Genomic DNA, 26,633 nt, shown 5'->3' on the forward strand with positions numbered 1-26,633 from the left:
AGAGAGAGGCAGAATTCCAGGGATCAGGAACAGAGATAGAGAGAGAGGCAGAATGTCAGGGATCAGTAACACAGAGAGAGAGAGGCAGAATTCCAGGGATCAGGAACAGAGATAGAGAGAGAGGCAGAATGTCAGGGATCAGTAACACAGAGAGAGAGAGGCAGAATTCCAGGGATCAGGAACAGAGATAGAGAGAGAGGCAGAATGTCAGGGATCAGGAACAGAGAGAGAGAGAGAGGCAGAATTCCAGGGATCAGGAACAGAGATAGAGAGAGAGGCAGAATGTCAGGGATCAGGAACAGAGAGAGAGAGAGCTGCCCTGCTGCATTCAGGCTCCTGTCGCGATGCAGCCTTTCTGCGGTTCACATTGTGCCGGCTGCTCAGCGCCTCCTCTTGTTGTAGCGCATTGCAGTGACGGACATTGGTGGAGGGAGAAGAGGGTGTGAAATAGAGCAGAGTGACTGGGCTGGTAGGTGAATTAGAGTGTCTGTGTCTCTGTCTGAGCGGCTGTGTGTGTGTGTGTATGTCTGGGTGTGTGTCTAATGAATGTGTTTCTGATTGTGCGTGTGTGTGATCTCTCTGCGTCTGACAGGCTTTGTGTATCTGTGCCTGATCTTTATCTGTGTCTGATCTGTGTGTGCGGGTGCGGGTGTGCGATCTGCGTGTGTTTGTATGTCTGATGTGTGTGAGTCTGATGTGTGTGTGTATGGGGGTCTGATGTGTGTGTGTGTCTGTGTGTTTGTCTGTGTGTGATCTCTCTGTGTCTGACAGGCTATGTGGATCTGTGTCTGTGTGTGAGACTGTGTGTTTGTCTGTCTCTGTGTGTCTATATGTGTATCTCCCTCTGTATGTGTTTCTGTCTCTCTGCGTCTCTGTGTATGTTTTTGTGTGTGTGTCACTGTCTGTGTGTGCCTCCCTCTGTCTGTTATATGTGTGTGTGTCACTGTGTGTTTGCCTGTCTCTGTGTGCGTCTCTCTGTGTCTCTGTATGTGTGTACCTCCCTCAGTCTGTTATATGTGTGTGACACTGTGTGTTTGCCTGTCTCTGTGTGTCTATCTGTGTCTGTGTGTGCCTCCCTCTGTCTGTTATATCTGTGTGTTTGCCTGTCTCTGTGTGTTTCGCTGTGTCTGTGTATGTGTGTGCCTCCCTCTGTCTGTTATATCTGTGTGTTTGCCTGTCTCTGTGTGTTTCGCTGTGTCTGTGTATGTGTGTGCCTCCCTCTGTCTATTATATATGTGTGTGTGTCTCTGTGTATGTGCGTGTCTCACTCTGTGTGTGTTTCTGTCTCTCTGCATGTCTCTGTGTATGTTTTTTTGTGTCTCTCTCTGTGTATGCCTCCCTCTGTCTGTGTTATGTGTGACTCTGTCTGTGGGTCTCTCTGTCTGTTTGCCTTTGACTGTGTTGTGTGCGTGTGTGTGTATATGACTGTCTCTCGCTCTGTCTTATATTGACAGTTTTAACATTTTATTTTTTGCTGTGTTCTTGCTGCGGATTGAAAACATAATACTTGCATAAAGTGTCTCTAAATCTATGATGTACACACAGGACATTTAACACACCCTTACTGGGTTGCTTGATCCACTGCAGTGATGTTCATTTGATGTGTGAATTTTACTCATTTCCACTTTGTAACAGTCCCTCTCTCTCTCTCTCAGCACTGAGTCCATTGGGCTGTTTGTGTTGCTCGCCTGTGAATGATGAGACCCTACGGGCTCTGTCCAGTCCAAGAGAGACTGTTCCTGCATCTAGGATATCGATAGGATGGGTAGTCAGAGGAAAGGTCCCACAGTAAGGCTGAGAAGGGTCAACCAGTAGTGAATTACAGGAGCATTGTATCTGCTGAAACAGGGCGTGCACATCTCAATGACTGTCGGTCCGGATGTGCTTGGGTTGGCAAAATTTAATAAGATGTATCAAAAGCATGTGACTGCTCAGCAAAACCCAGCTGTAGAACAGCGGAAATATAGCACAGGAAGTGGGTCAATGAAGTGAAACACTGGATTCAATAGGCATAGAGAGTAATGATGTTCAACAGGGACTAGCTTTTCAATTCAGTATCTGTAATGATAAAATTATATTCAACACCCACCTAGTCTAATCCCACTCTCTCCCCGTACCCTTTAATATTCCACCCAGTCTAATCCCACTCTCTCCCCGTACCCTTTAATATCCACCCAGTCTAATCCCACTCTCTCCCTGTACCCTTCAATATCCACCCAGTCTAATCCCACTCTCTCTCCGTACCCTTTAATATTCCACCCAGTCTAATCCCACTCTCTCCCTGTACCCTTCAATATCCACCCAGTCTAATCCCACTCTCTCTCCGTACCCTTTAATATTCCACCCAGTCTAAACCCACTCTCTCCCTGTAACCTTTAATATCCACCCAGTCTAATCCCACTCTCTCTCCGTACCCTTTAATATTCCACCAAGTCTAATCCCACACTCTCCCTGTCCCCTTTAATATCCACCCAGTCTAATCCCACACTCTCCCTGTCCCCTTTAATATCCACCCGGTCTAATCCCACTCTCTCCCTGTACCCTTTAATATTCCACCAAGTCTAATCCCACACTCTCCCCATACCCTTTAATATCCACCCAGTCTAATCCCACTCTCTCCCTGTACCCTTTAATATTCCACCAAATCTAATCCCACACTCTCCCCATACCCTTTAATATCCACCCAGTCTAATCCCACTCTCTCCCCGTACCCTTTAATATCCACCCAGTCTAATCCCACTCTCTCCCTGTACCCTTTAATATCCACCCAGTCTAATCCCACTCTCTCCCTGTACCCTTTAATATCCACCCAGTCTAATCCCACTCTCTCCCCGTACCCTTTAATATCCACCCAGTCTAATCCCACTCTCTCCCTGTACCCTTTAATATTCCACCCAGTCTAATCCCACTCTCTCCCCGTACCCTTTAATATCCACCCAGTCTAATCCCACTCTCTCCCCGTACCCTTTAATATTCCACCAAGTCTAATCCCACACTCTCCCTGTCCCCTTTAATATCCACCCGGTCTAATCCCACTCTCTCCCTGTACCCTTTAATATTCCACCAAGTCTAATCCCACACTCTCCCTGTACCCTTTAATATTCCACCCAGTCTAATCCCACTCTCTCCCCGTACCCTTTAATATCCACCCAGTCTAATCCCACTCTCTCTCCGTACCCTTTAATATTCCACCAAATCTAATCCCACACTCTCCCTGTCCCCTTTAATATCCACCCAGTCTAATCCCACACTCTCCCTGTCCCCTTTAACATCCACCCAGTCGAATCCCACTCTCTCCTTGTACCCTTTAATATCCACCCAGTCTAATCCCACTCTCTCCCCGTACCCTTTAATATCCACCCAGTCTAATCCCACTCTCTCCCTGTACCCTTTAATATTCCACCCAGTCTAATCCCACTCTCTCCCCGTACCCTTTAATATCCACCCAGTCTAATCCCACTCTCTCCCTGTACCCTTTAATATCCACCCAGTCTAATCCCACTCTCTCCCCGTACCCTTTAATATCCACCCAGTCTAATCCCACTCTCTCCCTGTACCCTTTAATATCCACCCAGTCTAATCCCACTCTCTCCCTGTACCCTTTAATATTCCATCAAGTCTAATCCCACACTCTCCCTGTACCCTTTAATATTCCACCCAGTCTAATCCCACTCTCTCCCCGTACCCTTTAATATCCACCCAGTCTAATCCCACTCTCTCTCCGTACCCTTTAATATTCCACCAAATCTAATCCCACACTCTCCCCGTACCCTTTAATATCCACCCAGTCTAATCCCACTCTCTCCCCGTACCCTTTAACATCCACCCAGTCGAATCCCACTCTCTCCTTGTACCCTTTAATATCCACCCAGTCTAATCCCACTCTCTCCCCGTACCCTTTAATATCCACCCAGTCTAATCCCACTCTCTCCCTGTACCCTTTAATATTCCACCCAGTCTAATCCCACTCTCTCCCTGTACCCTTTAATATCCACCCGGTCTAATACCACTCTCTCCCCGTACCCTTTAATATCCACCCGGTCTAATCCCACACTCTCCCCGTTCCCTTTAATGTCCACCCAGTCTAATCCCACTCTCTCCCTGTACCCTTTAATATTCCACCCAGTCTAATCCCACTCTCTCCCTGTACCCTTTAATATCCACCCAGTCTAATCCCACTCTCTCCCCGTACCCTTTAATATCCACCCAGTCTAATCCCACTCTCTCCCCGTACCCTTTAATATCCGCCCGGTCTAATCCCACTCTCTCCCTGTACCCTTTAATATTCCACCCAGTCTAATCCCACTCTCTCCCCGTACCCTTTAATATTCCACCCAGTCTAATCCCACTCTCTCCCCGTACCCTTTAACATCCACCCAGTCTAATCCCACACTCTCCCTGTCCCCTTTAATATCCACCCGGTCTAATCCCACTCTCTCCCTGTACCCTTTAATATTCCACCAAGTCTAATCCCACACTCTCCCCGTACCCTTTAATATCCACCCAGTCTAATCCCACTCTCTCCCTGTACCCTTTAATATCCACCCGGTCTAATCCCACTCTCTCCCTGTACCCTTTAATATTCCACCAAGTCTAATCCCACACTCTCCCCGTACCCTTTAATATCCACCCAGTCTAATCCCACTCTCTCCCTGTCCCCTTTAATATCCACCTGGTCTAATCCCACTCTCTCCCCGTCCCCTTTAATATCCACCCGGTCTAATCCCACTCTCTCCCTGTACCCTTTAATATTCCACCAAGTCTAATCCCACACTCTCCCCGTACCCTTTAATATCCACCCGGTCTAATCCCACTCTCTCCCCGTACCCTTTAATATTCCACCAAGTCTAATCCCACACTCTCCCCGTACCCTTTAATATCCACCCTGTCTAATCCCACTCTCTCCCCGTACCCTTTAATATCCACCCAGTCTAATCCCACTCTCTCCCCGTACCCTTTAATATCCACCCAGTCTAATCCCACTCTCTCCCGTACCCTTTAATATCCACCCAGTCTAATCCCACACTCTCTCTGTACCCTTTAATATTCCACCCAGTCTAATCCCACTCTCTCCCTGTACCCTTTAATATCCACCCAGTCTAATCCCACACTCTCCCTGTTCCCTTTAATATCCACCCAGTCTAATCCCACTCTCTCCCTGTACCCTTTAATATTCCACCCAGTCTAATCCCACTCTCTCCCTGTACCCCTTAATATCCACCCTGTCTAATCCCACTCTCTCCCCGTACCCTTTAATATCCACCCAGTCTAATCCCAGTCTCTCCCCGTCCCCTTTAATATTCACCCAGTCTAATCCCAGTCTCTCCCCGTCCCCTTTAATATCCACCCAGTCTAATCCCTGTCTCTCCCCGTCCCCTTTAATATTCCACCCAGTCTAATCCCACTCTCTCCCCGTCCCCTTTAATATTCCACCCAGTCTAATCCCACTCTCTCCCTGTACCCTTTAATATCCACCCAGTCTAATCCCACTCTCTCCCCGTCCCCTTTAATATTCCACCCAGTCTAATCCCAGTCTCTCCCCGTCCCCTTTAATATTCCACCCAGTCTAATCCCACTCTCTCCCCGTCCCCTTTAATATCCACCCAGTCTAATCCCACTCTCTCCCCGTACCCTTTAATATTCCACCCAGTCTAATCCCACTCTCTCCCCGTCCCCTTTAATATCCACCCTATCTAATCCCAGTCTCTCCCCGTCCCCTTTAATATCCACCCAGTCTAATCCCACTCTCTCCCCGTCCCCTTTAATATCCACCCAGTCTAATTCCACTCTCTCCCCGTCCCCTTTAATATCCACCCAGTCTATTCCCAGTCTCTCCCCGTCCCCTTTAATATCCACCCAGTCTAATCCCAGTCTCTCCCCGTACCTTCAATATCCACCCAGTCTAATCCCAGTCTCTCCCCGTCCGCTTTAATATCCACCCAGTCTAATCCCACTCTCTCCCCATACCCTTTAGTATCCACCCAGTCTAATCCCACACTCTCCCCGTACCCTTTAATATTCCACCCAGTCTAATCCCACTCTCTCCCCGTACCCTTTAATATTCCACCCAGTCTAATCCCACTCTCTCCCCGTACCCTTTAATATCCACCCAGTCTAATCCCACTCTCTCCCCGTACCCTTTAATATCCACCCAGTCTAATCCCACTCTCTCCCTGTACCCTTTAATATTCCACCCAGTCTAATCCCACTCTCTCCCCGTACCCTTTAATATCCAACCAGTCTAATCCCACACTCTCCCTGTACCCTTTAATATTCCACCCAGTCTAATCCCACTCTCTCCCTGTACCCTTTAATATTCCACCCAGTCTAATCCCACTCTCTCCCCGTACCCTTTAATATCCACCCAGTCTAATCTCACTCGCTCCCCGTACCCTTTAATATTCCACCCAGTCTAATCCCACTCTCTCCCTGTACCCTTTAATATTCCACCCAGTCTAATCCCACTCTCTCCCTGTACCCTTTAATATTCCACCCAGTCTAATCCCACTCTCTCCCTGTACCCTTTAATATTCCACCCAGTCTAATCCCACTCTCTCCCTGTACCCTTTAATATTCCACCCAGTCTAATCCCACTCTCTCCCTGTACCCTTTAATATTCCACCCAGTCTAATCCCACTCTCTCCCTGTACCCTTTAATATTCCACCCAGTCTAATCCCACTCTCTCCCTGTACCCTTTAATATTCCACCCAGTCTAATCCCACTCTCTCCCTGTACCCTTTAATATTCCACCCAGTCTAATCCCACTCTCTCCCTGTACCCTTTAATATTCCACCCAGTCTAATCCCACTCTCTCCCTGTACCCTTTAATATTCCACCCAGTCTAATCCCACTCTCTCCCTGTACCCTTTAATATTCCACCCAGTCTAATCCCACTTTCTCCCTGTACCCTTTAATATTCCACCAGGTCTAATCCCACACTCTCCCCGTACCCTTTAATATCCACCCAGTCTAATCCCACTCTCTCCCTGTACCCTTTAATATCCACCCGGTCTAATCCCACTCTCTCCCTGTACCCTTTAATATTCCACCAAGTCTAATCCCACACTCTCCCCGTACCCTTTAATATCCACCCAGTCTAATCCCAATCTCTCCCTGTACCCTTTAATATTCCACCAAGTCTAATCCCACACTCTCCCCGTACCCTTTAATATCCACCCAGTCTAATCCCACTCTCTCCCTGTCCCCTTTAATATCCACCTGGTCTAATCCCACTCTCTCCCTGTACCCTTTAATATTCCACCAAGTCTAATCCCACACTCTCCCCGTACCCTTTAATATCCACCCGGTCTAATCCCACTCTCTCCCCGTACCCTTTAATATTCCACCAAGTCTAATCCCACACTCTCCCCGTACCCTTTAATATTCCACCCAGTCTAATCCCACTCTCTCCCTGTACCCTTTAATATCCACCCAGTCTAATCCCACTCTCTCCCCGTACCCTTTAATATCCACCCAGTCTAATCCCACTCTCTCCCGTACCCTTTAATATCCACCCAGTCTAATCCCACACTCTCTCTGTACCCTTTAATATTCCACCCAGTCTAATCCCACTCTCTCCCTGTACCCTTTAATATCCACCCAGTCTAATCCCACACTCTCCCTGTACCCTTTAATATTCACCCAGTCTAATCCCACTCTCTCCCTGGACCCTTTAATATCCACCCAGTCTAATCCCACACTCTCCCTGTTCCCTTTAATATCCACCCAGTCTAATCCCACTCTCTCCCTGTACCCTTTAATATTCCACCCAGTCTAATCCCACTCTCTCCCTGTACCCTTTAATATCCACCCAGTCTAATCCCAGTCTCTCCCCGTCCCCTTTAATATCCACCCAGTCTAATCCCAGTCTCTCCCCGTCCCCTTTAATATTCCACCCAGTCTAATCCCTGTCTCTCCCCGTCCCCTTTAATATTCCACCCAGTCTAATCCCAGTCTCTCCCCGTCCCCTTTAATATTCCACCCAGTCTAATCCCTGTCTCTCCCCGTCCCCTTTAATATCCACCCAGTCTAATCCCACTCTCTCCCCGTCCCCTTGAATATCCACCCAGTCTAATCCCACTCTCTCCCCGTACCCTTTAATATTCCACCCAGTCTAATCCCACTCTCTCCCTGTACCCTTTAATATTCACCCAGTCTAATCCCACTCTCTCCCCGTCCCCTTTAATATCCACCCAGTCTAATCCCACTCTCTCCCCGTCCCCTTTAATATCCACCCAGTCTAATTCCACTCTCTCCCCGTCCCCTTTAATATCCACCCAGTCTATTCCCAGTCTCTCCCCGTCCCCTTTAATATCCACCCAGTCTAATCCCACTCTCTCCCCATACCCTTTAATATCCACCCAGTCTAATCCCAGTCTCTCCCCGTACCTTCAATATCCACCCAGTCTAATCCCAGTCTCTCCCCGTCCGCTTTAATATCCACCCAGTCTAATCCCACTCTCTCCCCATACCCTTTAGTATCCACCCAGTCTAATCCCACACTCTCCCCGTACCCTTTAATATTCCACCCAGTCTAATCCCACTCTCTCCCCGTACCCTTTAATATCCACCCAGTCTAATCCCAATCTCTCCCTGTACCCTTTAATATTCCACCCAGTCTAATCCCACTCTCTCCCCGTACCCTTTAATATTCCACCCAGTCTAATCCCACTCTCTCCCTGTACCCTTTAATATTCCACCCAGTCTAATCCCTCTCTCTCCCCGTACCCTTTAATATTCCACCCAGTCTAATCCCACTCTCTCCCCGTACCCTTTAATATCCACCCAGTCTAATCCCAATCTCTCCCTGTACCCTTTAATATTCCACCCAGTCTAATCCCACTCTCTCCCCGTACCCTTTAATATTCCACCCAGTCTAATCCCACTCTCTCCCTGTACCCTTTAATATTCCACCCAGTCTAATCCCACTCTCTCCCCGTACCCTTTAATATTCCACCCAGTCTAATCCCACTCTCTCCCCGTACCCTTTAATATCCACCCAGTCTAATCCCACTCTCTCCCCGTACCCTTTAATATCCACCCAGTCTAATCCCACTCTCTCCCTGTACCCTTTAATATTCCACCCAGTCTAATCCCACTCTCTCCCTGTACCCTTTAATATTCACCCAGTCTAATCCCACTCTCTCCCCGTACCCTTTAATATCCAACCAGTCTAATCCCACTCTCTCCCTGTACCCTTTAATATTCCACCCAGTCTAATCCCACTCTCTCCCCGTACCCTTTAATATCCAACCAGTCTAATCCCACTCTCTCCCCGTACCCTTTAATATTCACCCAGTCTAATCCCACTCTCTCCCCGTACCCTTTAATATTCCACCCAGTCTAATCCCACACTCTCCCTGTACCCTTTAATATTCCACCCAGTCTAATCCCACTCTCTCCCTGTACCCTTTAATATCCACCCAGTCTAATCTCACTCGCTCCCCGTACCCTTTAATATTCCACCCAGTCTAATCCCACTCTCTCCCTGTACCCTTTAATATTCCACCCAGTCTAATCCCACTCTCTCCCTGTACCCTTTAATATTCCACCCAGTCTAATCCCACTCTCTCCCTGTACCCTTTAATATTCCACCCAGTCTAATCCCACTCTCTCCCTGTACCCTTTAATATTCCACCCAGTCTAATCCCACTCTCTCCCTGTACCCTTTAATATTCCACCCAGTCTAATCCCACTCTCTCCCTGTACCCTTTAATATTCCACCCAGTCTAATCCCACTCTCTCCCTGTACCCTTTAATATTCCACCCAGTCTAATCCCACTCTCTCCCTGTACCCTTTAATATTCCACCCAGTCTAATCCCACTCTCTCCCCGTACCCTTCAATATCCACCCAGTCTAATCCCACTCTCTCCCCGTACCCTTTAATATTCACCCAGTCTAATCCCACTCTCTCCCTGTACCCTTTAATATTCCACCCAGTCTAATCCCACTCTCTCCCTGTACCCTTTAATATTCCACCCAGTCTAATCCCACTCTCTCCCTGTACCCTTTAATATTCCACCCAGTCTAATCCCACTCTCTCCCTGTACCCTTTAATATTCCACCCAGTCTTATCCCACTCTCTCCCTGTACCCTTTAATATTCCACCCAGTCTAATCCCACTCTCTCCCCGTACCCTTTAATATTCCACCCAGTCTAATCTCACTCTCTCCCCGTCCCCTTTAGTATCCACCCAGTCTAATCCCAGTCTCTCCCCGTACCCTTTAATATTCCACCCAGTCTAATCCCACTCTCTCCCCGTACCCTTTAATATCCAACCAGTCTAATAACACTCTCTCCCCGTACCCTTTAATATCCACCCAGTCTAATCCCACTCTCTCCCCGTACCCTTTAATATTCACCCAGTCTAATCCCACTCTCTCCCTGTACCCTTTAATATCCACCCAGTCTAATCCCACTCTCTCCCCGTACCCTTTAATATCCACCCAGTCTAATCCCACTCTCTCCCCGTACCCTTTAATCGCCCACCCAGTCTAATCCCACTCTCTCCTCATACCCTTTAATATCACCCAGTCTAATCTCACTCTCTCCCCGTCCCCTTTAGTATCCACCCAGTCTAATCCCAGTCTCTCCCCGTACCCTTTAATATTCCACCCAGTCTAATCCCACTCTCTCCCCGTACCCTTTAATCGCCCACCCAGTCTAATCCCACTCTCTCCCCGTACCCTTTAATTTTCCACCCAGTCTAATCTCACTCTCTCCCCGTCCCCTTTAGTATCCACCCAGTCTAATCCCAGTCTCTCCCCGTACCCTTTAATATTCCACCCAGTCTAATCCCACTCTCTCCCTGTACCCTTTAATATCCACCCAGTCTAATCCCACTCTCTCCCTGTACCCTTTAATATCCACCCAGTCTAATCCCACTCTCTCCCCGTACCCTTTAATATCCACCCAGTCTAATCCCACTCTCTCCCTGTACCCTTTAATATCCACCCAGTCTAATCCCACTCTCTCCCCGTACCCTTTAATATCCAACCAGTCTAATCCCACTCTCTCCCTGTACCCTTTAATATTCCACCCAGTCTAATCCCACTCTCTCCCCGTACCCTTTAATATCCAACCAGTCTAATCCCACTCTCTCCCCGTACCCTTTAATATTCACCCAGTCTAATCCCACTCTCTCCCCGTACCCTTTAATATTCCACCCAGTCTAATCCCACACTCTCCCTGTACCCTTTAATATTCCACCCAGTCTAATCCCACTCTCTCCCTGTACCCTTTAATATCCACCCAGTCTAATCTCACTCGCTCCCCGTACCCTTTAATATTCCACCCAGTCTAATCCCACTCTCTCCCTGTACCCTTTAATATTCCACCCAGTCTAATCCCACTCTCTCCCTGTACCCTTTAATATTCCACCCAGTCTAATCCCACTCTCTCCCTGTACCCTTTAATATTCCACCCAGTCTAATCCCACTCTCTCCCCGTACCCTTTAATATTCACCCAGTCTAATCCCACTCTCTCCCTGTACCCTTTAATATTCCACCCAGTCTAATCCCACTCTCTCCCTGTACCCTTTAATATTCCACCCAGTCTAATCCCACTCTCTTCCTGTACCCTTTAATATTCCACCCAGTCTAATCCCACTCTCTCCCTGTACCCTTTAATATTCCACCCAGTCTAATCCCACTCTCTCCCTGTACCCTTTAATATTCCACCCAGTCTAAACCCACTCTCTCCCTGTACCCTTTAATATTCACCCAGTCTAATCCCACACTCTCCCTGTACCCTTTAATATTCACCCAGTCTAATCCCACACTCTCCCTGTACCCTTTAATATTCACCCAGTCTAATCCCACACTCTCCCTGTACCCTTTAATATTCCACCCAGTCTAATCCCACTCTCTCCCTGTACCCTTTAATATTCCACCCAGTCTAATCCCACTCTCTCCCTGTACCCTTTAATATTCCACCCAGTCTAATCCCACTCTCTCCCCGTACCCTTTAATATCCACCCAGTCTAATCCCACTCTCTCCCTGTACCCTTTAATATTCCACCCAGTCTAATCCCACTCTCTCCCCGTACCCTTTAATATCCACCCAGTCTAATCCCACTCTCTCCCCGTACCCTTTAATATCCACCCAGTCTAATCCCACACTCTCCCTGTACCCTTTAATATTCCACCCAGTCTAATCCCACTCTCTCCCTGTACCCTTTAATATTCCACCCAGTCTAATCCCACTCTCTCCCTGTACCCTTTAATATTCCACCCAGTCTAATCCCACTCTCTCCCCGTACCCTTTAATATCCGCCCGGTCTAATCCCACTCTCTCCCTGTACCCTTTAATATTCCACCCAGTCTAATCCCACTCTCTCCCCGTACCCTTTAATATTCCACCCAGTCTAATCCCACTCTCTCCCCGTACCCTTTAACATCCACCCAGTCTAATCCCACACTCTCCCTGTCCCCTTTAATATCCACCCGGTCTAATCCCACTCTCTCCCTGTACCCTTTAATATTCCACCAAGTCTAATCCCACACTCTCCCCGTACCCTTTAATATCCACCCAGTCTAATCCCACTCTCTCCCTGTACCCTTTAATATCCACCCGGTCTAATCCCACTCTCTCCCTGTACCCTTTAATATTCCACCAAGTCTAATCCCACACTCTCCCCGTACCCTTTAATATCCACCCAGTCTAATCCCACTCTCTCCCTGTCCCCTTTAATATCCACCTGGTCTAATCCCACTCTCTCCCCGTCCCCTTTAATATCCACCCGGTCTAATCCCACTCTCTCCCTGTACCCTTTAATATTCCACCAAGTCTAATCCCACACTCTCCCCGTACCCTTTAATATCCACCCGGTCTAATCCCACTCTCTCCCCGTACCCTTTAATATTCCACCAAGTCTAATCCCACACTCTCCCCGTACCCTTTAATATCCACCCTGTCTAATCCCACTCTCTCCCCGTACCCTTTAATATTCCACCCAGTCTAATCCCACTCTCTCCCCGTACCCTTTAATATCCACCCAGTCTAATCCCACTCTCTCCCGTACCCTTTAATATCCACCCAGTCTAATCCCACACTCTCTCTGTACCCTTTAATATTCCACCCAGTCTAATCCCACTCTCTCCCTGTACCCTTTAATATCCACCCAGTCTAATCCCACACTCTCCCTGTTCCCTTTAATATCCACCCAGTCTAATCCCACTCTCTCCCTGTACCCTTTAATATTCCACCCAGTCTAATCCCACTCTCTCCCTGTACCCTTTAATATCCACCCTGTCTAATCCCACTCTCTCCCCGTACCCTTTAATATCCACCCAGTCTAATCCCAGTCTCTCCCCGTCCCCTTTAATATTCACCCAGTCTAATCCCAGTCTCTCCCTGTCCCCTTTAATATTCCACCCAGTCTAATCCCACTCTCTCCCCGTCCCCTTTAATATTCCACCCAGTCTAATCCCACTCTCTCCCTGTACCCTTTAATATTCCACCCAGTCTAATCCCACTCTCTCCCTGTACCCTTTAATATCCACCCAGTCTAATCCCACTCTCTCCCCGTCCCCTTTAATATTCCTCCCAGTCTAATCCCAGTCTCTCCCCGTCCCCTTTAATATTCCACCCAGTCTAATCCCACTCTCTCCCTGTACCCTTTAATATCCACCCAGTCTAATCCCACTCTCTCCCCGTCCCCTTTAATATCCACCCAGTCTAATCCCACTCTCTCCCCGTACCCTTTAATATTCCACCCAGTCTAATCCCACTCTCTCCCCGTACCCTTTAATATTCCACCCAGTCTAATCCCACTCTCTCCCCGTCCCCTTTAATATCCACCCTATCTAATCCCAGTCTCTCCCCGTCCCCTTTAATATCCACCCAGTCTAATCCCACTCTCTCCCCGTCCCCTTTAATATCCACCCAGTCTAATTCCACTCTCTCCCCGTCCCCTTTAATATCCACCCAGTCTATTCCCAGTCTCTCCCCGTCCCCTTTAATATCCACCCAGTCTAATCCCAGTCTCTCCCCGTACCTTCAATATCCACCCAGTCTAATCCCAGTCTCTCCCCGTCCGCTTTAATATCCACCCAGTCTAATCCCACTCTCTCCCCATACCCTTTAGTATCCACCCAGTCTAATCCCACACTCTCCCCGTACCCTTTAATATTCCACCCAGTCTAATCCCACTCTCTCCCCGTACCCTTTAATATCCACCCAGTCTAATCCCACTCTCTCCCCGTACCCTTTAATATTCCACCCAGTCTAATCCCACTCTCTCCCTGTACCCTTTAATATTCCACCCAGTCTAATCCCACTCTCTCCCCGTACCCTTTAATATTCCACCCAGTCTAATCCCACTCTCTCCCCGTACCCTTTAATATCCACCCAGTCTAATCCCACTCTCTCCCCGTACCCTTTAATATCCACCCAGTCTAATCCCACTCTCTCCCTGTACCCTTTAATATTCCACCCAGTCTAATCCCACTCTCTCCCCGTACCCTTTAATATCCAACCAGTCTAATCCCACACTCTCCCTGTACCCTTTAATATTCCACCCAGTCTAATCCCACTCTCTCCCTGTACCCTTTAATATTCCACCCAGTCTAATCCCACTCTCTCCCCGTACCCTTTAATATCCACCCAGTCTAATCTCACTCGCTCCCCGTACCCTTTAATATTCCACCCAGTCTAATCCCACTCTCTCCCTGTACCCTTTAATATTCCACCCAGTCTAATCCCACTCTCTCCCTGTACCCTTTAATATTCCACCCAGTCTAATCCCACTCTCTCCCTGTACCCTTTAATATTCCACCCAGTCTAATCCCACTCTCTCCCTGTACCCTTTAATATTCCACCCAGTCTAATCCCACTCTCTCCCTGTACCCTTTAATATTCCACCCAGTCTAATCCCACTCTCTCCCTGTACCCTTTAATATTCCACCCAGTCTAATCCCACTCTCTCCCTGTACCCTTTAATATTCCACCCAGTCTAATCCCACTCTCTCCCTGTACCCTTTAATATTCCACCCAGTCTAATCCCACTCTCTCCCTGTACCCTTTAATATTCCACCCAGTCTAATCCCACTCTCTCCCTGTACCCTTTAATATTCCACCCAGTCTAATCCCACTCTCTCCCTGTACCCTTTAATATTCCACCCAGTCTAATCCCACTTTCTCCCTGTACCCTTTAATATTCCACCAGGTCTAATCCCACACTCTCCCCGTACCCTTTAATATCCACCCAGTCTAATCCCACTCTCTCCCTGTACCCTTTAATATCCACCCGGTCTAATCCCACTCTCTCCCTGTACCCTTTAATATTCCACCAAGTCTAATCCCACACTCTCCCCGTACCCTTTAATATCCACCCAGTCTAATCCCAATCTCTCCCTGTACCCTTTAATATTCCACCAAGTCTAATCCCACACTCTCCCCGTACCCTTTAATATCCACCCAGTCTAATCCCACTCTCTCCCTGTCCCCTTTAATATCCACCTGGTCTAATCCCACTCTCTCCCTGTACCCTTTAATATTCCACCAAGTCTAATCCCACACTCTCCCCGTACCCTTTAATATCCACCCGGTCTAATCCCACTCTCTCCCCGTACCCTTTAATATTCCACCAAGTCTAATCCCACACTCTCCCCGTACCCTTTAATATTCCACCCAGTCTAATCCCACTCTCTCCCTGTACCCTTTAATATCCACCCAGTCTAATCCCACTCTCTCCCCGTACCCTTTAATATCCACCCAGTCTAATCCCACTCTCTCCCGTACCCTTTAATATCCACCCAGTCTAATCCCACACTCTCTCTGTACCCTTTAATATTCCACCCAGTCTAATCCCACTCTCTCCCTGTACCCTTTAATATCCACCCAGTCTAATCCCACACTCTCCCTGTACCCTTTAATATTCACCCAGTCTAATCCCACTCTCTCCCTGGACCCTTTAATATCCACCCAGTCTAATCCCACACTCTCCCTGTTCCCTTTAATATCCACCCAGTCTAATCCCACTCTCTCCCTGTACCCTTTAATATTCCACCCAGTCTAATCCCACTCTCTCCCTGTACCCTTTAATATCCACCCAGTCTAATCCCAGTCTCTCCCCGTCCCCTTTAATATCCACCCAGTCTAATCCCAGTCTCTCCCCGTCCCCTTTAATATTCCACCCAGTCTAATCCCTGTCTCTCCCCGTCCCCTTTAATATTCCACCCAGTCTAATCCCAGTCTCTCCCCGTCCCCTTTAATATCCACCCAGTCTAATCCCACTCTCTCCCCGTCCCCTTGAATATCCACCCAGTCTAATCCCACTCTCTCCCCGTACCCTTTAATATTCCACCCAGTCTAATCCCACTCTCTCCCTGTACCCTTTAATATTCACCCAGTCTAATCCCACTCTCTCCCCGTCCCCTTTAATATCCACCCAGTCTAATCCCACTCTCTCCCCGTCCCCTTTAATATCCACCCAGTCTAATTCCACTCTCTCCCCGTCCCCTTTAATATCCACCCAGTCTATTCCCAGTCTCTCCCCGTCCCCTTTAATATCCACCCAGTCTAATCCCACTCTCTCCCCATACCCTTTAATATCCACCCAGTCTAATCCCAGTCTCTCCCCGTACCTTCAATATCCACCCAGTCTAATCCCAGTCTCTCCCCGTCCGCTTTAATATCCACCCAGTCTAATCCCACTCTCTCCCCATACCCTTTAGTATCCACCCAGTCTAATCCCACACTCTCCCCGTATCCTTTAATATTCCACCCAGTCTAATCCCACTCTCTCCCCGTACCCTTTAATATCCACCCAGTCTAATCCCAATCTCTCCCTGTACCCTTTAATATTCCACCCAGTCTAATCCCACTCTCTCCCCGTACCCTTTAATATTCCACCCAGTCTAATCCCACTCTCTCCCTGTACCCTTTAATATTCCACCCAGTCTAATCCCTCTCTCTCCCCGTACCCTTTAATATTCCACCCAGTCTAATCCCACTCTCTCCCCGTACCCTTTAATATCCACCCAGTCTAATCCCAATCTCTCCCTGTACCCTTTAATATTCCACCCAGTCTAATCCCACTCTCTCCCCGTACCCTTTAATATTCCACCCAGTCTAATCCCACTCTCTCCCTGTACCCTTTAATATTCCACCCAGTCTAATCCCACTCTCTCCCCGTACCCTTTAATATTCCACCCAGTCTAATCCCACTCTCTCCCCGTACCCTTTAATATCCACCCAGTCTAATCCCACTCTCTCCCCGTACCCTTTAATATCCACCCAGTCTAATCCCACTCTCTCCCTGTACCCTTTAATATTCCACCCAGTCTAATCCCACTCTCTCCCTGTACCCTTTAATATTCACCCAGTCTAATCCCACTCTCTCCCCGTACCCTTTAATATCCAACCAGTCTAATCCCACTCTCTCCCTGTACCCTTTAATATTCCACCCAGTCTAATCCCACTCTCTCCCCGTACCCTTTAATATCCAACCAGTCTAATCCCACTCTCTCCCCGTACCCTTTAATATTCACCCAGTCTAATCCCACTCTCTCCCCGTACCCTTTAATATTCCACCCAGTCTAATCCCACACTCTCCCTGTACCCTTTAATATTCCACCCAGTCTAATCCCACTCTCTCCCTGTACCCTTTAATATCCACCCAGTCTAATCTCACTCGCTCCCCGTACCCTTTAATATTCCACCCAGTCTAATCCCACTCTCTCCCTGTACCCTTTAATATTCCACCCAGTCTAATCCCACTCTCTCCCTGTACCCTTTAATATTCCACCCAGTCTAATCCCACTCTCTCCCTGTACCCTTTAATATTCCACCCAGTCTAATCCCACTCTCTCCCTGTACCCTTTAATATTCCACCCAGTCTAATCCCACTCTCTCCCTGTACCCTTTAATATTCCACCCAGTCTAATCCCACTCTCTCCCTGTACCCTTTAATATTCCACCCAGTCTAATCCCACTCTCTCCCTGTACCCTTTAATATTCCACCCAGTCTAATCCCACTCTCTCCCTGTACCCTTTAATATTCCACCCAGTCTAATCCCACTCTCTCCCCGTACCCTTCAATATCCACCCAGTCTAATCCCACTCTCTCCCCGTACCCTTTAATATTCACCCAGTCTAATCCCACTCTCTCCCTGTACCCTTTAATATTCCACCCAGTCTAATCCCACTCTCTCCCTGTACCCTTTAATATTCCACCCAGTCTAATCCCACTCTCTCCCTGTACCCTTTAATATTCCACCCAGTCTAATCCCACTCTCTCCCTGTACCCTTTAATATTCCACCCAGTCTAATCCCACTCTCTCCCTGTACCCTTTAATATTCCACCCAGTCTAATCCCACTCTCTCCCCGTACCCTTTAATATTCCACCCAGTCTAATCTCACTCTCTCCCCGTCCCCTTTAGTATCCACCCAGTCTAATCCCAGTCTCTCCCCGTACCCTTTAATATTCCACCCAGTCTAATCCCACTCTCTCCCCGTACCCTTTAATATCCAACCAGTCTAATCCCACTCTCTCCCCGTACCCTTTAATATCCACCCAGTCTAATCCCACTCTCTCCCCGTACCCTTTAATATTCACCCAGTCTAATCCCACTCTCTCCCTGTACCCTTTAATATCCACCCAGTCTAATCCCACTCTCTCCCCGTACCCTTTAATATCCACCCAGTCTAATCCCACTCTCTCCCCGTACCCTTTAATCGCCCACCCAGTCTAATCCCACTCTCTCCTCATACCCTTTAATATCACCCAGTCTAATCCCAGTCTCTCCCCGTACCCTTTAATATTCCACCCAGTCTAATCCCACTCTCTCCCTGTACCCTTTAATATTCCACCCAGTCTAATCCCACTCTCTCCCTGTACCCTTTAATATTCCACCCAGTCTAATCCCACTCTCTCCCCGTACCCTTTAATTTTCCACCCAGTCTAATCTCACTCTCTCCCCGTCCCCTTTAGTATCCACCCAGTCTAATCCCAGTCTCTCCCCGTACCCTTTAATATTCCACCCAGTCTAATCCCACTCTCTCCCTGTACCCTTTAATATCCACCCAGTCTAATCCCACTCTCTCCCTGTACCCTTTAATATCCACCCAGTCTAATCCCACTCTCTCCCCGTACCCTTTAATATCCACCCAGTCTAATCCCACTCTCTCCCTGTACCCTTTAATATCCACCCAGTCTAATCCCACTCTCTCCCCGTACCCTTTAATATCCAACCAGTCTAATCCCACTCTCTCCCTGTACCCTTTAATATTCCACCCAGTCTAATCCCACTCTCTCCCCGTACCCTTTAATATCCAACCAGTCTAATCCCACTCTCTCCCCGTACCCTTTAATATTCACCCAGTCTAATCCCACTCTCTCCCCGTACCCTTTAATATTCCACCCAGTCTAATCCCACACTCTCCCTGTACCCTTTAATATTCCACCCAGTCTAATCCCACTCTCTCCCTGTACCCTTTAATATCCACCCAGTCTAATCTCACTCGCTCCCCGTACCCTTTAATATTCCACCCAGTCTAATCCCACTCTCTCCCTGTACCCTTTAATATTCCACCCAGTCTAATCCCACTCTCTCCCTGTACCCTTTAATATTCCACCCAGTCTAATCCCACTCTCTCCCTGTACCCTTTAATATTCCACCCAGTCTAATCCCACTCTCTCCCTGTACCCTTTAATATTCCACCCAGTCTAATCCCACTCTCTCCCTGTACCCTTTAATATTCCACCCAGTCTAATCCCACTCTCTCCCTGTACCCTTTAATATTCACCCAGTCTAATCCCACTCTCTCCCCGTACCCTTCAATATCCACCCAGTCTAATCCCACTCTCTCCCCGTACCCTTTAATATTCACCCAGTCTAATCCCACTCTCTCCCTGTACCCTTTAATATTCCACCCAGTCTAATCCCACTCTCTCCCTGTACCCTTTAATATTCCACCCAGTCTAATCCCACTCTCTCCCTGTACCCTTTAATATTCCACCCAGTCTAATCCCACTCTCTTCCTGTACCCTTTAATATTCCACCCAGTCTAATCCCACTCTCTCCCTGTACCCTTTAATATTCCACCCAGTCTAATCCCACTCTCTCCCTGTACCCTTTAATATTCCACCCAGTCTAAACCCACTCTCTCCCCGTACCCTTTAATATTCACCCAGTCTAATCCCACACTCTCCCTGTACCCTTTAATATTCCACCCAGTCTAATCCCACTCTCTCCCTGTACCCTTTAATATTCCACCCAGTCTAATCCCACTCTCTCCCTGTACCCTTTAATATTCCACCCAGTCTAATCCCACACTCTCCCTGTACCCTTTAATATTCCACCCAGTCTAATCCCACTCTCTCCCTGTACCCTTTAATATTCCACCCAGTCTAATCCCACTCTCTCCCTGTACCCTTTAATATTCCACCCAGTCTAATCCCACTCTCTCCCCGTACCCTTTAATATTCCACCCAGTCTAATCTCACTCTCTCCCCGTCCCCTTTAGTATCCACCCAGTCTAATCTCACTCTCTCCCCGTCCCCTTTAGTATCCACCCAGTCTAATCCCAGTCTCTCCCCGTACCCTTTAATATTCCACCCAGTCTAATCTCACTCGCTCCCCGTACCCTTTAATATTCCACCCAGTCTAATCCCACTCTCTCCCTGTACCCTTTAATATTCCACCCAGTCTAAACCCACTCTCTCCCCGTACCCTTTAATATTCACCCAGTCTAATCCCACACTCTCCCTGTACCCTTTAATATTCCACCCAGTCTAATCCCACTCTCTCCCTGTACCCTTTAATATTCCACCCAGTCTAATCCCACTCTCTCCCTGTACCCTTTAATATTCCACCCAGTCTAATCCCAGTCTCTCCCTGTACCCTTTAATATTCACCCAGTCTAATCCCACACTCTCCCTGTACCCTTTAATATTCCACCCAGTCTAATCCCACTCTCTCCCTGTACCCTTTAATATTCCACCCAGTCTAATCCCACTCTCTCCCTGTACCCTTTAATATTCCACCCAGTCTAATCCCACTCTCTCCCCGTACCCTTTAATATTCCACCCAGTCTAATCTCACTCTCTCCCCGTCCCCTTTAGTATCCACCCAGTCTAATCTCACTCTCTCCCCGTCCCCTTTAGTATCCACCCAGTCTAATCCCAGTCTCTCCCCGTACCCTTTAATATTCCACCCTGTCTAATCCCAGTCTCTCCCCATACCCTTTAATATCCACCCACTCTCGGCCCACTCTCTTCCGGCTGTCAATCTCAGTGTCGCTGTGTGTTGGCTGTGTAATCGACGTGTGGGTCAGTCCTTTGACTGAAGTGCTGTCTTTGACTGTGGGGTAAGTCCCTCCCGCTGGATATCAGGAAGGATCAGGCTGCGCTGCATGACTTCCATATTCAGCCAGCATGCTGACAGCAGCCAATGGTGGGGTGATGCTTGGCAGGGTGAAAAGAAATGGATGGGGATAAGCGTGGGTTTGAGGATTGATCTATGGAATGCTGGCTGTTCAAATGTGGGGATGGTTACGGGTTGCGTTGGCATTTTTGGAGGAGGTATCTGCTTTATTTTCAGAGGCCCGTTCCTGTGACGCCTCAGAAACTGTCCATTCATTCCTTCCCATTTCAATTTTCTCTGCTTTGTGTTTTCTGTTGTGCAGGAGATGCTCAGTGTTTCCTGGAGAAGGCTATCGCAGCTGCTGGTGCACATTTGCTGTTCCCTTTTGCCCATCGGCTACACTTGCATCAAGCACCACTCCTCGGGCAAGCACAGGGGCTTGCGGTGCCTGACAACGCTGCTGCTGTCCGGAGCCACAGTCCTGGTGGTGACCGTCTTCTGCGCCGGCTCTGTAGAGGAATGGCTCCTGCAGCCTCCGCCCTACTCCCTCGCGGACATGAACGTCTCCCTGCGGAGAAGAGAGGCAGCCGTCTTCGATGCAGCAATGCTAAGGCCAGCTGCCCACAAGTACTACCGTGTGGCCAACCCCAGGGCCTGCGCAGACTCCGACGTTTTCCTGCTCAGCTTCGTGGTCAGCAAGCCGGCACATTGGCAGAGCCGGTATGCCATCAGGAGGAGCTGGGGCTCGGTGAAGGAGGTGCGAGGGAGGGCCGTGCGGACACTCTTTGCGCTGGGCACGCCAGAGTCGGCGCAGGAGCAGGAGATGATTGGCCAGGAATCGAAGCGGTTCCAGGACGTGGTACAAGGCTTGTTCGTCGACACTTACCTCAACCTGACCTTGAAGACCATCATGGTCATGCGTTGGTTTACCACTTACTGCCCCAATGCAAAGTACCTTCTGAAAGTCGATGATGACGTCTTTATGAACTATTACAACCTGATTGAGCATTTGATGGGACTAGGCGATGGGCTGAAAGACCTGTACCTGGGCAGGGTCCACAGAAACGTTCGGGTGATCCGAAATGTTAGCAGCCGGTACTATGTCTCTGAGTCAGTGTACCCAGGGGGCACATACCCAAACTACTGCAGCGGGACTTCCTATGTGGTATCTGGGGATGTGGCCCACAAGGTCTATGTAGCAGCCCTCTCTGTGCCATCGCTGAGCATCGAAGACGTCTTCGTCGGGATTTGTGCCAAGAGAATGGGTGTGCTGCCGACGCACAGCTCCAAGATGTCTGGGGGCCCTCACTTCCACTTCAGTCAGTGCTGCTACAAGTCGATAATTGCCTCCCATCATATTACAGCCGGGGAGTTCCTGCCCATATGGCGACTGGTCAACGATGGCAGAGAATGTTCGCTGGTGTCAAAATACACTGCCCTGTTTGTCTGCAAACTCCTGCACTTACTGGACCAAATTCGTGCTGGGTAGTCCATTTGGCAGGGTGCCAGACAGTTCGCTCAACTGTGCCAGGACCAGCTACTGCTGACAGTGCATGGATTTGGATCAATTGTCCAAGTTCTGAGCTTCTCAGTCCTGGAAAATGCAGGAGTCTCCTGTCACATGGGGTGGAGACTTCCACCCTCCCACACAACAGGCTCTGGAACAGGGGTCGTGGAAATCGGGAGAGAAAGACCAGCCGTTTTGTCTCTTACTTGATCAGATCTCTTCGAAACCTCTCAAAGCGCACAATGTACTATCAGCTACTTTGAACAAGATCGCTCGGCAAACTCAGCAACAGTTTGCAGGCTCCAATTTGCCATCCAGAGAACAGAGATGAATTTATTTGGGTAAGAGATGGACACTGGCTAGCATGCTTGGAGAAGTCCCTGTTTCCCTTAAGATGGTTGACATCCACCAGGAACTGTTGGAAGAGGTGGGGTGTGGGGGGCGGGGCGTGGGGGCACCTGAGATGAATGTCAGCGCTTCAGACAATGCAGCACTCTGTCAACACTGTACACAATGTTCAGTTCTTGGTATGGGGCAGGAACGAAAACTCCCTAAGACTCCCTCAACAGTCAAAGTCAGCTTGGGCAATGCTTTTCATTGATTCAACAGTTTCATTGGTGCAAAGTCTGGCCTTTGCTTAACTTCTTGCCTGCGAATTGGGCTTTACATGGACGAGGGAGTTGGGCGAACAGCTGGAAACATAATTTACAATGAATCCAACCTCACTTAGCAAGTACTTTTGTAACCTCATCATTAACACAGAGTAAAGTTTCCCAGTTTAATGTGACTGCATGATAACCCAAAGATTAAATAACAATTAGTTCAACAGCCATAGTGAGTCAAGACTAGGTATGGTCTTCAGATTATGGAGGGTTAGAGGCTGGAGTATAATTACAGCAGCGTGTACAGACAGAATTCAGTCCCCATTTTAAACAGCAACTTGCAAGTTAACACATGGGCAGCAGAGTTTCGGATGACCTCAAGTTTACGGAGGGTAGAATGTGGGAGAGCAGCCAGGAGTGCTTTGGAATAGTCAAATCTAGAGTTAATGAAAGCGTGAGTGAGGTTTCCAGCAGCAGATGAGCTGAGACAGGGCGAAGTCAGGTGATGTTATGGAGTTGGAAAGAGTCTTAGTGATGGCACAAATATCTGATTGGAAGCTCCTATCAGGGTCAAATGTGACACCAAGGTTGCAGACAGCTTGGTTTAGCCTCAGACTGTTGCCAAGGACAGGGATGAAGTCAAGAGCTGGGAAATGGAGTGGGGACCAAAAACAATGGCTTCAGTCTTCCCAATATTCAATTGAAGGAAATTTCTGCTCATCCAGTACTGGATGTCCGATAAACAGTCTGATAATGTAGCAACAGTGCAGGAGTCGAGAGAGGTGGTGGTGAGGTAGAGCTGGGTGTCGTCAGTGTACATGTGAAAATTAACACAGTGCTTTCAGATGATGTCACCGAGGGGCAGCATGTAAATAAGAAATAGGAGGGGGATAAGGATAGATCCTTGAGGGGAGGGGGGGGGTTAGTCGGGGGGCACCAGAGTTAATTGTCCCGGAGCTGCACAAGAAGCCATTGCATGTGATTCTCTGGCTACAATTAGATAGTTAAGAATGGAACCAGGTGAGAACAGTCCCACCCAGCTGGACGACAGTGGAGAGGCTTTGGCGGAGGATGGTGTGGTCAACGATGTCAAAGGATGCAGACAGGTTGAGAATGACCAGAAGAGATAGTTTACCTTTATTCACAGTCTCATAGGATGTTTCCATTATCAATTCTATGTCCATACTTACATGTAAAACCTCCATGTAAACGTCACGCTGCAATTACACCTGCTTCCTCATGCTGGCGATACAAATTTACATCGGCAACAGAAAACATTGGACAGGAAATGCCTAGAAATTTGAGATGCTTAAGATATTATGTAAAAAAAAACATTCAAAATTGTTGTCAGTGTGAATGTTAATTTAAAAAAGAAATAAAATCTCCAATGGTCATCTTTTCCATCTTTACTGTTAGTCCTGTTTTAATTAAAATGCTCAGGGTCTGAGACACTAGAATTGCAGGGGACTCAATACCACGATCAAGTAATTAGCACTGAGTAATTTAAATTGAAACATTACACCAGTAACTGGGGATTCTACACCTGCAATTCGACTCTGGGAGTCACCACCTGAAATTTCAGAGATTGATGTGATTGAATGATTTGCCTGTGGCTATTCAGCAGGCTCAATGCTTTTAGGGAGATGCTGGATAAACAGATGAAGGAGAAAGGAATGGAAGGATATGCTGATGAGGTGAGATGAAGAGAAGTGGGAGAGACTCGTGTGGCGTATAAACACTAACATGGGAGTGGCATGGCCGCGTCTTAAATCAACAGTGAAACCGGATCTGCTGCTCATCTGTAACAATATCGCCCGGGAGACACAGCTGTGGAATTCAAGTTTGTAAACTGACTTTTGGTTGGTTGGCATTCCTCCGTCTATGAAAGATGATGGACAAGCAGCAAACAATCCATTTAGATGGGGGCGTCTTGCCTAGGGGCACCTTTGCTGATGGCCGTGAAGGCCAATCCTCGAGAGGCTGGTTCTGCCAGTGGTGCTGCACGCGAAGCTGCCAAGTGAGGCTGTGAGTTGTTGTTTTTGACGTCAGCGCCTGTTTACCAAGCCGCTGTAGCAACTGGTCACCGTGGTAGTGCACACCAGTCCACAGATTGGCTCTTCCATAAAGGAAAATTTCACCCAATCCCCTGCCTTATTTCTAAATTAATTTCAGCCATTTTGCGGTGGGGCATTACGGTCAGGCTCACAGGCACAAACCAGCCGCACCCACAGAGACCCGTGAATTCCGACAGCAATCACAAAGCTGTGCGCTCGCTAACAAGCGACTGCCGTCTGATAACAGACAGCTGGTGAAATGGACAGATGTATGTGGCAAATGTAATTGAATGCAGATCGGTGTGAAGTGAGGAACGACATGGGGAAGCAGTATCATCTAAATAACACTATTTTCAGGAGTTTCAGGATTTAATAAGTATTTATTTATTTTAAATTAATTTATTAATTAGTGCTAGAAATGTCAGTTAGAGGGGTGAAGTGCTTCACCTGTGAGATGTGGGAAGTCTGTGACACTTCCAGCATTCCGGACGACTACATCTGCAGGAAGTGTACCCAGTTGCAGCTCCTCACAGACCGCATGGATCGGTTGGAGCGGCAACTGGATGCACTTAGGAGCATGCAGGTGGCAGAAAGTGTCATAGACAGGAGTTTTAGAGACGTGGTTACACCCAAGGTGCAGGCAGATAGATGGGTGACCGCTAGAAGGGGCAGGCAGTCAGTGCAGGAATCCCCTGTGGCTATCCCCCTCTCTAACAAGTATACTGTTTTGGATACTGTTGGGGGAGATGGCCTATCAGGGGAAAACAGCAGCAGCCAGAGCAGTGGCACCACGACTAGCACTGTTGTTCAGCAGGGAGGTACAAAGCGTAGAAGAGCAATAGTTATAGGGGACTCTATAGTCAGGGGCACAGATAGGCACTTCTGTGGACGTGAAAGAGACTCCAGGATGGTATGTTGCCTCCCTGGTGCCAGGGTCAAGGATGTCTCTGAACGGACAGGGGGCATTCTGAAGGGGGAGGGTGAACAGCCAGAGGTTGTGGTACACATCGGTACCAATGACATAGGCAGGAAGAGTGACGAGGTCCTGCAGGGGGAGTTTAGGGAGTTAGGTAGAAAGTTAAAAAACAGGACCTCTAGGGTTGTAAGCTCAGGATTACTCCCTGTGCCACATGCCAGTGAGGCTAGAAATAGAAAGAT

General features: G+C 48.3%; 1 protein-coding gene across 1 annotated transcript; it reads left to right on the plus strand.

The window, feature by feature from the left end:
- Positions 1-302: 302 nt before the first annotated feature.
- Positions 303-24,830, plus strand: LOC137366510 (beta-1,3-galactosyltransferase 9-like). The gene is made up of 2 exons (XM_068028304.1): positions 303-469; positions 21,635-24,830. The coding sequence occupies exon 2, from the start codon at positions 21,638-21,640 to the stop codon at positions 22,799-22,801; it is 1,164 nt and encodes a 387-aa protein (XP_067884405.1). The 5' UTR covers positions 303-469; positions 21,635-21,637; the 3' UTR covers positions 22,802-24,830.
- The last annotated feature ends 1,803 nt before the right edge of the window (positions 24,831-26,633 follow it).

Source organism: Heterodontus francisci, unplaced genomic scaffold, assembly GCF_036365525.1.
Source record: "Heterodontus francisci isolate sHetFra1 unplaced genomic scaffold, sHetFra1.hap1 HAP1_SCAFFOLD_865, whole genome shotgun sequence".
Lineage (NCBI taxonomy): Eukaryota > Metazoa > Chordata > Chondrichthyes > Heterodontiformes > Heterodontidae > Heterodontus > Heterodontus francisci.

Excerpts from the sequence above, each read along its gene's own strand:
- LOC137366510 (XM_068028304.1), top strand. The coding sequence starts at position 21,638 with ATGCTCAGTGTTTCCTGGAGAAGGCTATCGCAGCTGCTGGTGCACATT.